Source organism: Balearica regulorum, chromosome 5 (genome assembly GCF_011004875.1).
Source record: "Balearica regulorum gibbericeps isolate bBalReg1 chromosome 5, bBalReg1.pri, whole genome shotgun sequence".
In the NCBI taxonomy this organism is placed as follows: domain Eukaryota; kingdom Metazoa; phylum Chordata; class Aves; order Gruiformes; family Gruidae; genus Balearica; species Balearica regulorum.
The window spans coordinates 66627723-66640781 of record NC_046188.1 but is presented as its reverse complement, the minus strand read 5'-3'; the positions used below and the strand labels follow the sequence as shown (position 1 = coordinate 66640781).

Sequence of the window (13059 nt, the reverse complement as noted above, 5' to 3'; positions counted from 1 at the left end):
ATTAAATCAATCTATTTCTGCACAGTGGTACACAGGTTCCTGGAAGGTGGAGGACTACTTCCTGCTGCAGATGCTGGACATGCTGGCTAGGAGCAGCGCATTGCTAGATTTACGGCTCACAACCCAGTAAGACTTACTTTACAACATAACTGTCAGTGGTAGCTTTGGATATAGCAACCATAACATTGTGGAGTTTAAGATCCTGCTAAGCACACCCAAGACCCTGGCTTTCAGAAGGTTCAGAGCTTCAGTATGCTCAGAGCCCAGCTGTGAGAGAGTCCGCGGGAAGCATCCATGGAGGGCAAAGGAGCTTGTGCATGCTGGAAGCTACTCAAGAGCAGCCTCCTGGAAGCACAAGAACAGCCCATCCCCTACAAAGGGAAAGGGAGAAGACAGAACAAGAGACCACCCTGGCTTAGCGATGAGCTTTTGGGTGTACTTAAATATACACAGACACAAAAAAAAAAAAAAAAAAAAAAAAAAAGACACATACTGGCTATGGGAACATGGCCAAGTACTGATGAAGGACTATAAGGGTCTTGCTGGGGCATGCAGAGCTGCAGTCAGAAAGGCTAAAGCTCAGCTAGAATTGAAATGGCCAAAGATGTCAAGAACCACAAGAGCAGGTTCTTCAGCTACCTGAGCAGCAAGCAGAAGCACAGGGAAGGCATAGGTCCATTGCTACACAGGGCAGGGAACCGAGTAACAAATAATGCTGACAAGGCAGATGTTCTCAAAACCGTCTTTACCTTTGTCTTTACTGGCGTAGCTGGACTCCAGATCACAGCCTCAAGTAGCTACAACAATGTATGTGTTGACCCACTGGTAGTGGAAGGAGGTCTGGTCTGTGTCCTCTTGCAAGGGCTCAATCCACATAAATCTATGGGCCTGGGCAGAATCCACCCCAAAGTGTTGAGAGAAGTGGCTGACATTGTTGCGAGGCCACTGTCCATAATCTTTGAACAGTTGTAGCAATCAGGGGATATCCCTGATGAGTGGAAGAGGGTGATGTCAAACCCAGCTACAGGAAGGGCCCAAAAGAGGACCCAGGAAACTGCAGGCCCATTAGTTTTACTTCAGTCCCTGGGAAAGTAATGGAATGAGTCCTCCTAGAAACTATTACAAACCAAATAAAGCAGGTGACTGGGAAAAGCCAGTATGGATGTACCAAAGGCAAATCATACCAGACTAACATGATCACCACCTACAGCAAAACAACGTTTTCTGTCTACATGGGGAGCACAGAAGTTGTTGCTTACCTGGATTTCACCAAAATGTTTGATACTGTTTCCCACAGTCCTCTCCCGGACAAGGGCAAGATACAGATTGGCTGGGTGATCAATTAGGAAATTGGCTAACAGGCAGCACTCAGAGGGTAGTGATCAATGGTTTTTACTCGGGCTGGCAGCCTGTCACAAGTGGGGTCCTCCAGGGATCAATACTGGGCCCCATGATGTTCAACGTCTTCATACATGTTCTGGATGATGGGGTTGAAAGCAGTCTCACTGAGTGATGGCACTAAACCAGGTGGTGAGGTGGACACATCAGAAAAGAGAGCTATCTTACAGAGAGACCTGGACAGGCTGGAAGGGCAGGTTAAGAAGAACAGTGTGAAGTTTAACAAACACAAGTGTGAGGTCTTGCATCTGGGATGACATAACCCAAGAGCCCAATACAGGCTAGAAGATGTGCGGCTGGGGAGCAGCCTTGCTGAAAGCGACCTGGGGGTCCTGGACAGCAAGCTAAACATGAGTCAGCAGTGACACAAAGGCAAATCAGACCCTGGGCTGCATCCACCTGGGCATTAGTAGCAGAGATAAGAGACATGATCATCCCACTCTACTCAGCACTTGTCAGGCCACACCTGGAGTACTGTGTCCAATTCTGGTCCCCGCAATTAAAAAATAATGTGGACAGACTGGAAAGAACCCAAAGGAGGGCCATCAAGATGATCAAAGGGCTAGAGAACCTGCCCTGTGAGGAAAGACTGAAGCAGTTAGGTCTCACAGAGAAGAGAAGGCTTGAGGAGGACTTCATCATTGTATTCCAGTACTTAAAGGGCAGCTACAAAGAGGATGGAGGCTCTCTTTTCACAAGGAGCTACATGGAGAAGACAAAGGGCAATGGGTACGAGTTGCACTGGGAGAGGTTTTGTCTTGATATAAGAAAGACTTTTTTTTACAGTGAAACCAATCATTCACTGGAGCAAGGTCCCGAGATGCGGTAGAATTCCCATCACTGAAGGTTTTTTCAAGAAGTGATTGAACAGGGTAATAGTTCTCATCTAGGCTCCCTTTCCCACGAAATGTGGGACCAGAGGATCTTTCCAGATTCCTTCCAACCTGCACTGTTCTATGACTCTGTGAAGCATTTTAACCCTTTGCTGATTACAAGGGAGGTAGACCTAGGTAAAATCAGCACACCTAGCACGCGTGCATGTTCCGTAAAGGCACTCCTCTGAGGTCCTGGCTACTCTGCTGGGCTTTCCCTGGTGGTGTGTCCCTGTCATGTAAGTTGAGAAAGCAGTGCTGATACATTTTTTGGAGTTTGAAGGATTTTATTTATTTAGATCAGGTTCAGTCCTAGTTGAAAAATACAACAGCCCTAAAGATGTACATTTAAGATCATTTAATAACAAGGGCTGGCAGAAGGGATGAACTTCTGCACCTCTTTCCCATCCTCACTGATCGTTTCTGCCACATGCATTTCTGATGCACAGGTAAGCAGTTCCAGGTGCTAGATCAGCTGAAACCAAAGCAAATCAAGAAAACTGACCACTTTTCTGCTCTTCAAGCAGATCACTTTGGGCCCAGCTATGTGCCAATGCGTGTGCATGGGTTGGGGGTGGAGAAGAGGAAACATAACCAGGAGTGAGATAATGCCTTGTGCCTCTTGACAGAGCAGAGCCTATAGCTGTTATGATGTCAAACTCTGCCTTAAACTTCCCAGGCAAAGAATTTTAAATTCCATCAGTGTTTTTGAGGACTGAACTTGGATCTCTTCAAAGAAATCTGGTTTTCCTTAGGATGGGGGTTTAGCCTTCATGAGCCTCAGCCTGCACTGGTTGCTTCTGGAAACTATGGCCTTGCATCTTGGGCTCTATTTCTTTAAGATAATTGTAATGTTCAAACTTTCCTGGAGGATAGGTGTTCTTCAAAAAAGGCTGCTTTTTTTTTCTTTTTTCTTTTTTTCTTTTTTCTTTTTTTTCTTTTTTCTTTTTTTTCTTTTTTCTTTGGGTTTTTTTTTGGGGGGGTTTTTTTTTTTTTTTGGCTCAGCTGTGACATTCTCAAGCTCTGCAGTACTTAAATGCGCGCCGGGGCTGCTAGCCGAGGATGCTGCCGTACAGCTCTGCAGGTATCAACAGTGCAGACTCCCTGAGAAAGTAATTTCTTTTCTTTTCTTCCCCTGACTAAAAGCCGCTCTCCCACACTGGGAGAGACCAGCAGGCACAGATGTTGAACCAGCTGGTTTCTTAAGGGATAAAATAATTGAGAATTTGCTGCCCTGAGCTCACAGTCACCAAAGCTAAATCCCCCTCTCTGCCTTTCCCATTTCCACAGTGTGAGATATTTCCAGCCTGGCCGTGAGAAGGAAGAACGGACGTACAGGACCACTCTGGGCCACTGGGTCTTTAGAAAGAGCGCTTTTAATATCATGCAGCAGCTGTTGTTATGGGAGTGCATTACATGCGGGATTGCTTCCTTCCAGAGTTTCAAAAACTGTGGGTGCTACTAGTCAATATGGAAACCTTTCCATCTCCATGAAGGCAGGAAAGGCTTCTTATCACCTTGCCTCCTTTCCAAAAGCACATGGTTGCATGAAAAAAAAAAAAATTAAAAAAAAATAAAATTCCAGGGCCAGCAGTTTCATATTAGCCTCACCAAGATCAGCTAGCTTCAGGGAATAGGGGGAGGTGGCCTCTGACACTCTTTATGTTAACAGCAAATCATGAAACATTAAAATATTGAAACATTAAAAATACACCCAAGCTGAAGTCCCAGTGTCATGCACTCCAGGAACCAGCCCGGTTATCATCAGGTCCTGCTAAACCACCTGGAATCTCTCCCCATTTGAGGGAAGCAAATGAGTGCATGCCTCTGACCTGAGACCTCAGAAAGGGCAGCTACTGCTGCAGGTCTTCCCTTGGCACAGGTGTCCTGCGTGAGCTGGCACAGGGCAGCTCCCAACTCCGGCTTCACCAACCAGAGGATCATAAAACAGAGGCCAGGGAGAAGGAGGCTCCTTTCCTGGGAGCTACAGATATGGTCTAGCAGCTGTTGGTAAGTACGAAAAAAACCCCACAAAAGTCTTTAATTTTGTATTAAGATATCCCTGAATTTCAAATAGTTGTGTTTTGTGGTCATATTGCATTCTTTTTGCCATAAAAAGACCCTTAAAAGGGGGAGGAGGGAGAGTAAGATTGATATATGTCACAAGGGTTTTTTCCCTGTTAAATGGCAATTCCAGATTATTTTTCCTTTAGTAAGGATATTTGCCTAGCAGAATAAGATGTAAGAGTATTTATGCTGAAAGAAGTAGTCTGAAATAATTATTTTTGGTTACATTCCAAGTGTAGACAAACTGTAAAGAGCAGAAGGTGTAATATGATGAGTAGGTTTTGGTTTGTTCTTGTTTTGAACGTGCTCCTTTCTTGAGTATTGTGGTATGTGTGATGGTACCTGTGGTCTCTGGAGTAGCCTCTGAATTTTAAAACAAGATGTGTGTTTTAAATTTGAATCTGTCTTTATAGGTTATTTAATAATGGTCTTATGCTTACTAGACTAGTAAAACTTAAGTTATAAGTAATTGTTGTGGCATACTCTATCACTTAAAGAGTTGATAGATGGGTAGCAATACATCTTCCTGTACCTACACTGTTGATAATGCGTGTAACAACTCTTTTATTTGAGCCTGGATGAGCATTTGGGTAGATTGTGCCAGTTGCTGTTTAATGTGCATTTGTGTGACCTTTTAAGTATGCTTGGGAGATGTGCTGCTTTTTCAGAAAAGCTCCCCCCAGCCCCCCAGGAAAAAAAAAACAAAAACCAACCCAAACCCAAATACAACAAACCCTTGTGCTGTTTCACTTTGTTCTGTGGGGTAAATACTGTATGTGCCTAATCCTTTCTCTGCCCTGTCTCAGGTGTCCGTTATCATTCCCTAATGGCTGTAAGGCCTTGGAGGGGTAGAAGATGATTTAGGTGAGGAGTGCCTGGGTTAGGTGTGTCCCATTACCTCAATGGAGAGCAGCTGAAGACCTGGAACAGGCTCCCTAGTGGGGTGGTCCATGCCTGGCAGTGTTTAAGAGGCATTTGGACAATGTCCTTAATAATGTGCTTTAACTTCTGGTCAGCCCTGAAGTGGTCAGGCAGTTGGACTAGGTGATGGTTGTAGGTCCCTTCCAGCTGGAATTATTTTCTTCTCCCTTTCAGGCCTTTTCTCATGGCTGTGGCACATGGTGAAGTGGAGCATATAGGGGTAGTCATGATCAGGTGATGTCTGCTGCATTTATTTATTTGTTTTGGTGTGTTGTGAGTGGTGGGCATGAGTCAGAGTCTGTGGAACTGAAAATAAGCCGACTTGGTAACGAAATCTCTGTTTCAGCGAAACTCTGCTACCTGTATGCAAGGAGGAAAACATTGACGCTTCTGTAGTGTGTATTTGTATCTAAAAATGTGTGCAGGTAGCTGTGGATTTGCCTTGCATTGTAGAAGTGATCCTTAACAGGACTTCAGGCTGAAGGGTTGTCTTAAGTGTGTCTCTTCCATTCTGTTTCTCTACCCCATAAGAATACTCTAATTACAAGCTCCCAGTCTACAAGCTGTAGTATCTTAGCAGGGTGATGCAGGGCAAATGTCCACACCCTGACTTACCGGGGCAATAACCGGAAGGAAGGAGGAGTGTTGGAAGTGCTTTAGAGGGGAGAACAGGTCAACATCAGCAGAAATTAAGTTGCATTTAAATGTAAGGGGGCAGAACCTGCATTCGCTATAACTGCAGAAAATCTTTAATCTTTTGGTCAAGTTGCTCCCTAGTTAAAAGGCAGGTAGATATTCTCGTAAGGTTATTTAATTTGAAGCTGATAATGTCTTGTTGAATCACTATACTGCTGATAAAAGATAGTTTTCTTTTCTATACCTGTTAGGCCTCAAAACCAAGTATTACTGAATGATCAAACTTGGAAATCTACTTTTTTTTATTTGACAATCATTCACTTTATTATATATACATATTTAAAGTCTGTACATGGTAAAATACAAAATAAAAGTGTTTCTTTATAAGTTACACAATTAAGCAGCTACATTTGTCTGTACTTTAGCCGTCATTTCATTAAAAAAGGAGAGAAACCTTGTTGAGCCATCGTTATATTCATTCACAATAACCTTGGTATAAAACATCCATACAGAGTAAGTGTACAAAATAGTGTACAGTTCATATAAGCTGTGCAAAGACAGCAAAGTTCAGTCAAAAATCAAAGAGGCATATCCACTTTCCTCTGTCCACATCATGGATAGCAAAGAGGGGAAAACGCACAGGTCTGTGGGTGAAAAGGTGGGTTAGACAGTGTTTCCAATATAATATTGATGCATAAATTAAAATGAAAAACATATAAATATATAAGGTCTCCATTACACAAGGCACGCTTAGATTATACCTTAGAAGTCATTCCAGGGATTTCAGTGGGTCTGTTGCACAAGTATCGTGCTCTTCAGGGTGTGGAGTGTTTGGTCTGTGTCCCTCAATGTTACTTATTTTTGGAGGAAAGTGTTGCTGGATCAGACCAGTCTTCAGGGTTGTGAAATCTCAGTAGTAGCTGGAGATTCACTTGAAAGGTAGCAGAAATGGCCACAGCATCTATATTGGGGTGGTTTTTTTGTTTCTTATCTGGGGCAAAAAGTTTCCCTCTTAACAGGTTATACTTTCCTCCCTGCTATAAAGCAAGGAGCTGCCTGTTGCTTTTGGGAGAAGGTACCTAACTGAGCACATGTTGAGTGGTAAGCAGAGAGTTATGAAAAGGTTAGCAGATGCTATGGATATGAAAACCTCCACGTGGTGGCGGGACAGGGGGAGGAGGAAATGAGGAATACCTCTAAGTAGAAAGTGTTGCAGCTATGTGATAAAGAACCTGTATTGGAGAAGCATGTGGACATTTGGGTGGGACAACACCTCTTCAATTTATAACATTCTGTTTTATTTACATCTTTGCAATGTCCCTGTGTGAGGGCAGGGGCAGGCAGGGTGATCTAAGAGACTGTTATCTCTTCCTCTTCCTCTTCCCCTTCCTCATCCTCTTCCTCTGTGTCTGAGAAGTCTGAAGGTTTGCTGGGGCTGCTAGAATGGGACGGAGAAGGAGACATCTGGGAGTCCAGTCTGTCCCTCAAGTGTAGATGTTCTGGGGACTGGTGGTAGGTTAAGGGATGCCGGGGGCTGGGTGGGCACACGGTGGGAACTTCCTCCTCCTCGTCCTCTCCTGAACATTTCTTGCCTACGTCACTGAGGTCTGGGTGAGGGTTGAACTTGGTGGGTAAGGTCTGTTCTCTGCAGCCACCGGAAGAGAGGAGCTCTCTTTCTTTGGAGTTCCTCCACTTCATCCTCCTGTTCTGGAACCAGATTTTCACCTGGGGGGTGGAGCAACACAGAAGTGAAACAGGGAGCAGGAAAGGCCTTTTAGTTGCACCCTGGAAAACCCTGCATGTGCCTGTACCAAAGCTAACAGGAACCACAAAACCTGAGCTTTGGGGACCCTAGGAGAGGGGTTAGGGGGCAATAAGGCCATGGTCTGTTCCATCCTATTCACCCAGCAGGGAATCGTGCTGCTCTCTTGGCTCTGTTGGTGCTCACAGCCCTACAGCTTGCTCTGGTCCCCTTTTCCTCCCCTGCCCTCCAGCTGCCCCAGAGGTGGGGGGCCTGACTCCCCGCACCCCCTCTGCCCTCCCCGCCCGGCATCCCTCTCACCTGTGAGTCCTTGAGGCCCAGCTTGGCGGCCAGCTTCTTCCTATCGGGTTTGCTGATGTACTTCTGCTTCTGGAACATCTTCTCCAGTGCCTTGCGTTGCACGTCGGAGAAGACGGCGCGGCGCAGCATGCCACGGCGGGGCTTGCCACGGGCGGCCAGTGGCCAGGAGAAGGTGCCGGGGATGGGGACCACGGCAGAGGCAGCTGCAGAGGGGGGACACACAGTGCTGAGTGGAGCAGGACTGGCCCCCACCGCCCCCTCCCTGCCCTTCGGGTGGGCACCCATCAACCTGGGGCCGTGAAAAGGAGACTTAGGCTTAACTAAGCGCCCCCCCTTTCAGCCAGTGATCACTGGGATTAGATCTATCAACTCAAACGTGTAAAATGGATCAATAGTGGCCGGTTTTGTTGGGAGATTCAAAGGTCTCCGGCCTGAAAAGGCAAAGTGAGGCGTACCAGCTAAGATAGAGGTATAATAAAAAAGCTTTGCCTCCCCCTCAGAAGCATTTGATTATTTTTTTCAGATGCTTTTATCATTTCAGACGCTTTATTATGCTCGAGATGAAAATGAGGACTTGTCTGAACAAAACCTCTTCAGACGCAGTTTTGATCAATCAGTATTCATCTTTTTATATTAATCTCTTCGCTCCCCCCTCCCGCCCAAGTTGGAGAATTCAAACCGAAGACATGAAAAGTAACAGCTAATTAGCACATTGCCTGGTTCCCAATAGCATTGGTATGATAAAAAGGTCAGAGTTTCGCCTAAAAAAAAAAAAAAAGAAGGTGGGGGGGAAACCTCCCCAAGAGAGACAGAGATGCTAATGAAGCGTGAATGGTAATTGTGTAGTAATGAACTAACAGAAAAAGACTGAGGACAAGCAGCTAACGCCATATATTATTGGAACAAAAGAGATTTACACTTTCAAACTAAACACAACGGCATGCCAGGCTCCTCGGGAGAATACTGATGGCACAATCGTCTCTTTCCCCAAATCATTTTCGTTAAATGGACATGAAAAGCTATTTATAAAGCTCAAGTTGTTTTTGTTAGGCTATTCACATGCTGCAGAAAGGAAGCAAATTCCATTATCCGGAGGATGAATGGAAGAGCTTGGGTTATTTTTTTCCCCTCTCTCCCTTTCCCTGTTTTCTTTTTAAATTAATAGCTTGTTTGTGTAATTAGATTTTTTTTTTAATTGTTCGCCCCACATCATAACACTTCAGGGCTGTAAGAATCATACCCCTGTAGCCTGCTTTGTCGCCGAGACCGTGTCATTTGAATACCCCCGACCGTCTAAACGAGAAGCGACGAAGTGGGAGACCCCAGGTGAAGGAGGGGAGGGTTAGTACGCGGGGAGGGTGGAGGAGAGAAGTCAAGCCGCGTCCGCGGTACCCTCGATCCGCCTGTAAACGCCAGGCGGGGGGGCGGGAAGATTATTTTTTTTGGGGGGGGGGGGGGGGGGGGGGGGAAGTACGGAGGACATAGAGGCCAGGGAGCGGGCTGCCTGCCTCCGCCTGCGCGGAGCGTGTCCCGGGTGGGCTGCGCGGGCGCGGAGCGGGGGGCGGCGGCGGGAGCTGACCGCTCCCCTCGTGGTGCTGAAAGCGGCGGCGCGGCCCCGGGGCGGTGGGGGAAGGCGGCGCCGGGCGGGAGGGGCTGCCCGGGAGGAGGGGGACCCGCCTCGCCTCGGGACCGTGACAATCCCGGCTAATTTGCGGATCGGCGGGGGGAGCGGGCAGGGAATGTCAAGCAGTCACTGCCTGTGCTAAATCGGGCATCAAATTGGCGCGACTGATGCTTGAATGTTGTACTCCCTCCAACCTCTGAACTGGAGCATAACCCCCCGGGGCGGGGGGGGGGGAACGGGGGACGGAAAAATATTACCGGGCTGTGCCAGGAGCGGGGTCCGCCCGGAGAGAGAGGGACTTTGAAAGACCTACCTGGGAAATAGGAAGATCTGATAAAGGGCTGGAAGGATCCTTCAAAGTACGGAAAGGAGAAAGTCTTTGGAGGGACGCTCTGAAGCAACGCGGAGGAGGTTTCTAGTAAATAAATAAAACGACATTAAGCAAAAGGTTACCACTGGTTGGACTCGACCGACGGCACGGCTGGGTCTGTCTCTTGCTCCGGGGACCCGTGCGGTACTTTTTTTTTCCTAAAAGAAGGGCCAGGCTGAGCTCTGACCGGCCGGGAAAAAGCGGCACTTTTGCTGCGATGATTTTGCCAGCAAAGCGGCACCCGGGATGGCAGAGTCAGTCGGGAGACCCGTCTGTGGGGACCCCCCCCCCCCCCGGCTGCCTGCCTGCCTGCCTGCTCCTCTCGTCCGTCCTGCGGCCGCTCCGGAGCGGGACTAGCAGCCTGCCAGCGCTCCCCCTCGCCCTTAAATACCAGCCCCTCCGCAGGGCTCTGCAGCCTCGGTACTAGGTCCTCCCTCCCTTTCCTAAACCGTCTCCCTCCTCTCCCCCCCCACCCCCGCCGCCCCCCTCCTGCAGGCGGTGGGTTCCGCAGAACCACGGAGCGGGGGGCCGGGAGCGGGCCGCTTACCGGCGCGGGGGGCGGAGGAGAGGATGGCGTTGACTCCAAACTTCAGGAAAGTGGAGTCGCTGCTGGAAGTCTGTGGCGAACAGATCCTCCTGGAGCCGGCGGAGGTGGTGGAGCTGGCGAGCTCCGGCGTCCCCGAGTCCGTCCTGGTCGCTGAAGTCGGGGGGGACATGCTGGGCGGGGGGGCAGTCCTGGGCAGGTAACTGGTAGGCCTGCTGATCCGGATCAAATCTTCCACCAGGAAGCTGGAATGGCTGGAAAAAGCTGACTGCAGCGACTGAGGCAAGGTGAGGGTGGGAGTCGGCCGCAGGAGGCTGGGGTAGACGGCCGGCGGAGCGATGAGGCTGGGGAACATCATCGCAGGGGCCGTCCGCGGAGCTGGGCTGGGGCCGCTCGTTTGTTTGTTTGTTTGCTTTTGGTTTTGTTTTTCTGCTTTGCAAACCTCGTTTAGTAAAGATCCAGCTAGCAAGCCTGGCGGGGTTCTCTCTGCCCCTTCCTCCTGGACGATGGGTTTTATAGTGGTCAGCCCCGCTGAGGCTCTTTCAAAAGTGACAGCCCCAACAATGGGGTTCAACAAAGTTCTCCACTTGAGCTTCATTCAGGGCGAGCTCCGGGCTTCTCCATTGGTCCGGGGCTGCAATTTATGATTGGATTAGACTTCATAAGCAACCGGGGCACAATGGCCCCGCCACAAAGAAAGTGTAGTCATCAATTTTGCATATTGACCGCCTCTTTGGAATACAGCGCTCCAAAGGCTCCCAGCAGGGTTTTGTTCAGAGGCAACACACACAGGCTAATTAAATGCCTATTTAAAAGTTTCGAATGACATCTTGCCTCGTAGAAAGGGAATTATTTAAAGAAAGCACTAAATTTATTTGCCGCTCCCCTGCTGAGTTTAGGAAATAAATCAATAAATATTCATATAAACTTATCTGCGGGCTCTCAGAAACGCACGGGTTTTGTGGAATGGAAAATACAAATTAGAAAACGTGGATCTAAGCTCTGTTGAGGCGGGGGGAAATATTCGGCGAGCGGATCCCACCGTGGTTTGAGCGTGTTCTGCCCCCTGCTATTAATGTGCAGCAAAAATTGTGCTCGTGGTTTGGGGTTATTTTTCTATCTGCGCGTCAAAGGTCCGGTATAAGGCGAATTTGCGGCGTTATCCTCTGCTTTCAAGAGCCGAGCTTCCTAAGAGTCTTGCGTACGTGATGGGGGCGAGAGGCTTGCCCGTATCGGACGGAAGGGTAAGCCTCGCTGTAGCCGCTAAGAACTCTGCTCCGAGAAAAGCTGAACATCGAACATAGGAAAGATCTGAACAGCTTTGTGGGACCCAAGCAGCCCCCTCAGGTTCTCAGTCTGTTGGTCCTCTTAAGCTCATCTGCAGTAAAAATAGTGGAAATCGCTACCCTCCGACCGTGAAAATGAAGACAACGTTGTAGCATTCGGATCCTTTGGCTAAAGTACTCTGAGCTAGTCTCGGGTTTATCGGTATCGGTGGCTCCGAAGCCTTCTCGGCGCCGTCAAATTCACCTGAACTCGCTTTTTATCTGCGTGTGTGCGCAGGATTTCTAGAGGTGTATTGAGCTCGGTGCCGCAGAGCAGAAAGTCCCTTAACTTTGGTGTGAGGGACAGATGACATTGTCTAACGGAAAAGTAGAAAATGGGGACTTTTCTGGCAAAGAGAGGTTTTGTTTGTGGTGGCGAATATGGAAATAGGCGCCAGTGTAGTTAATTTCCTTTGGAGCTGGGTGATGAAAGCAACTATTGAGAGTGGTTTTACCTGATTTCTCTGTTAAAGACTATAACAGATGTGTTAAATGTCCTATGTTTTAAAAGCACCCTATTCAGTCCTTTGGTGTGGCTGAACCTTTGCAAGCAGAAGTGTGCAGCTCAACCATGCAGCCTTTATCCTATTAACCATGAACTAACTGTCACCTTCAGCTGTTTTCCCTTTTTACTTTTTAACACAAAGCTTTCTCAAAAATCTTATTAACCAGCTTTATTTCTCTCGATGGTTTTTGTCCGGACGTTTTGTGTTGATTATCTCCATGTCGATGCTTTAACCATTCAATAAAAGTGCATCTGCGATTTATATCACATTAGGGAAGAAAGAAAGTCTGTTAAACCTCTCCCTTGATTCAAATCAAAAAGTTATTTATTAGAGAGGACGGAATCAGCCCTCGAAATTGTATGATCCTGACAAGCTTTCCCGGTGCTGTACGCCGGCCTCCAGCAGATGAGCATCTGCAGAAGGCTGACTTGAAGACCCCTTGTCTGAAAGCATCACTTTGAAATAAAACCTCGCTGGAGTTGTGTCGTTCCCCCCGCGCCCCCCCCGCCCCGTTTTGTTAATCTTGACGCTTAGCAGGTAAAGAAAAAAGGGAAGGCAGGCGCGGGCAGAGCCCGAAGGGCTCGGGGGGTGCTGGCGGGCAGCGCGGCGGGTCCCCGGCCCCTGCCCCCCGCCCCCCGCCCCCGGCGGGCACCGCTCGGGCACCGCGGCGGGTGTCGGGGGAGGGGGGGGCGAGGGGGAGAAGCGGGGGGTTGCCCCGTCCTGCTCCGGGTTTA

At 48.3% G+C, this 13059-nt stretch overlaps 1 protein-coding gene across 1 annotated transcript; it reads right to left on the bottom strand.

Moving 5' to 3' along the window:
- Positions 1-6199: 6199 nt before the first annotated feature.
- Positions 6200-12793, bottom strand: DBX1 (developing brain homeobox 1). Its single transcript, XM_075753085.1, has 4 exons — positions 10498-12793; positions 9894-9995; positions 7957-8159; positions 6200-7619 (listed from the first exon to the last, which is right to left on the bottom strand). Exons 1-4 carry the CDS (start codon positions 11090-11092, stop codon positions 7245-7247), a joined length of 1275 nt encoding a protein of 424 aa, XP_075609200.1. The 5' UTR covers positions 11093-12793; the 3' UTR covers positions 6200-7244.
- Between the last annotated feature and the right edge of the window lie 266 nt (positions 12794-13059).

Bases quoted from the DNA above. Each gene is read 5' to 3' on its own strand.
- DBX1 (XM_075753085.1), bottom strand. From the start codon at position 11,092: ATGAAGCTCAAGTGGAGAACTTTGTTGAACCCCATTGTTGGGGCTGTC. The intron at 9,996-10,497 runs GTAAGCGGCCCG...TTTATTTACTAG, and splicing joins CTCCTCCGCCCCCCGCGCCG to AAACCTCCTCCGCGTTGCTT. The intron at 8,160-9,893 runs GTAGGTCTTTCA...CCCCCTCTGCAG, and splicing joins CAGATCTTCCTATTTCCCAG to CTGCCTCTGCCGTGGTCCCC.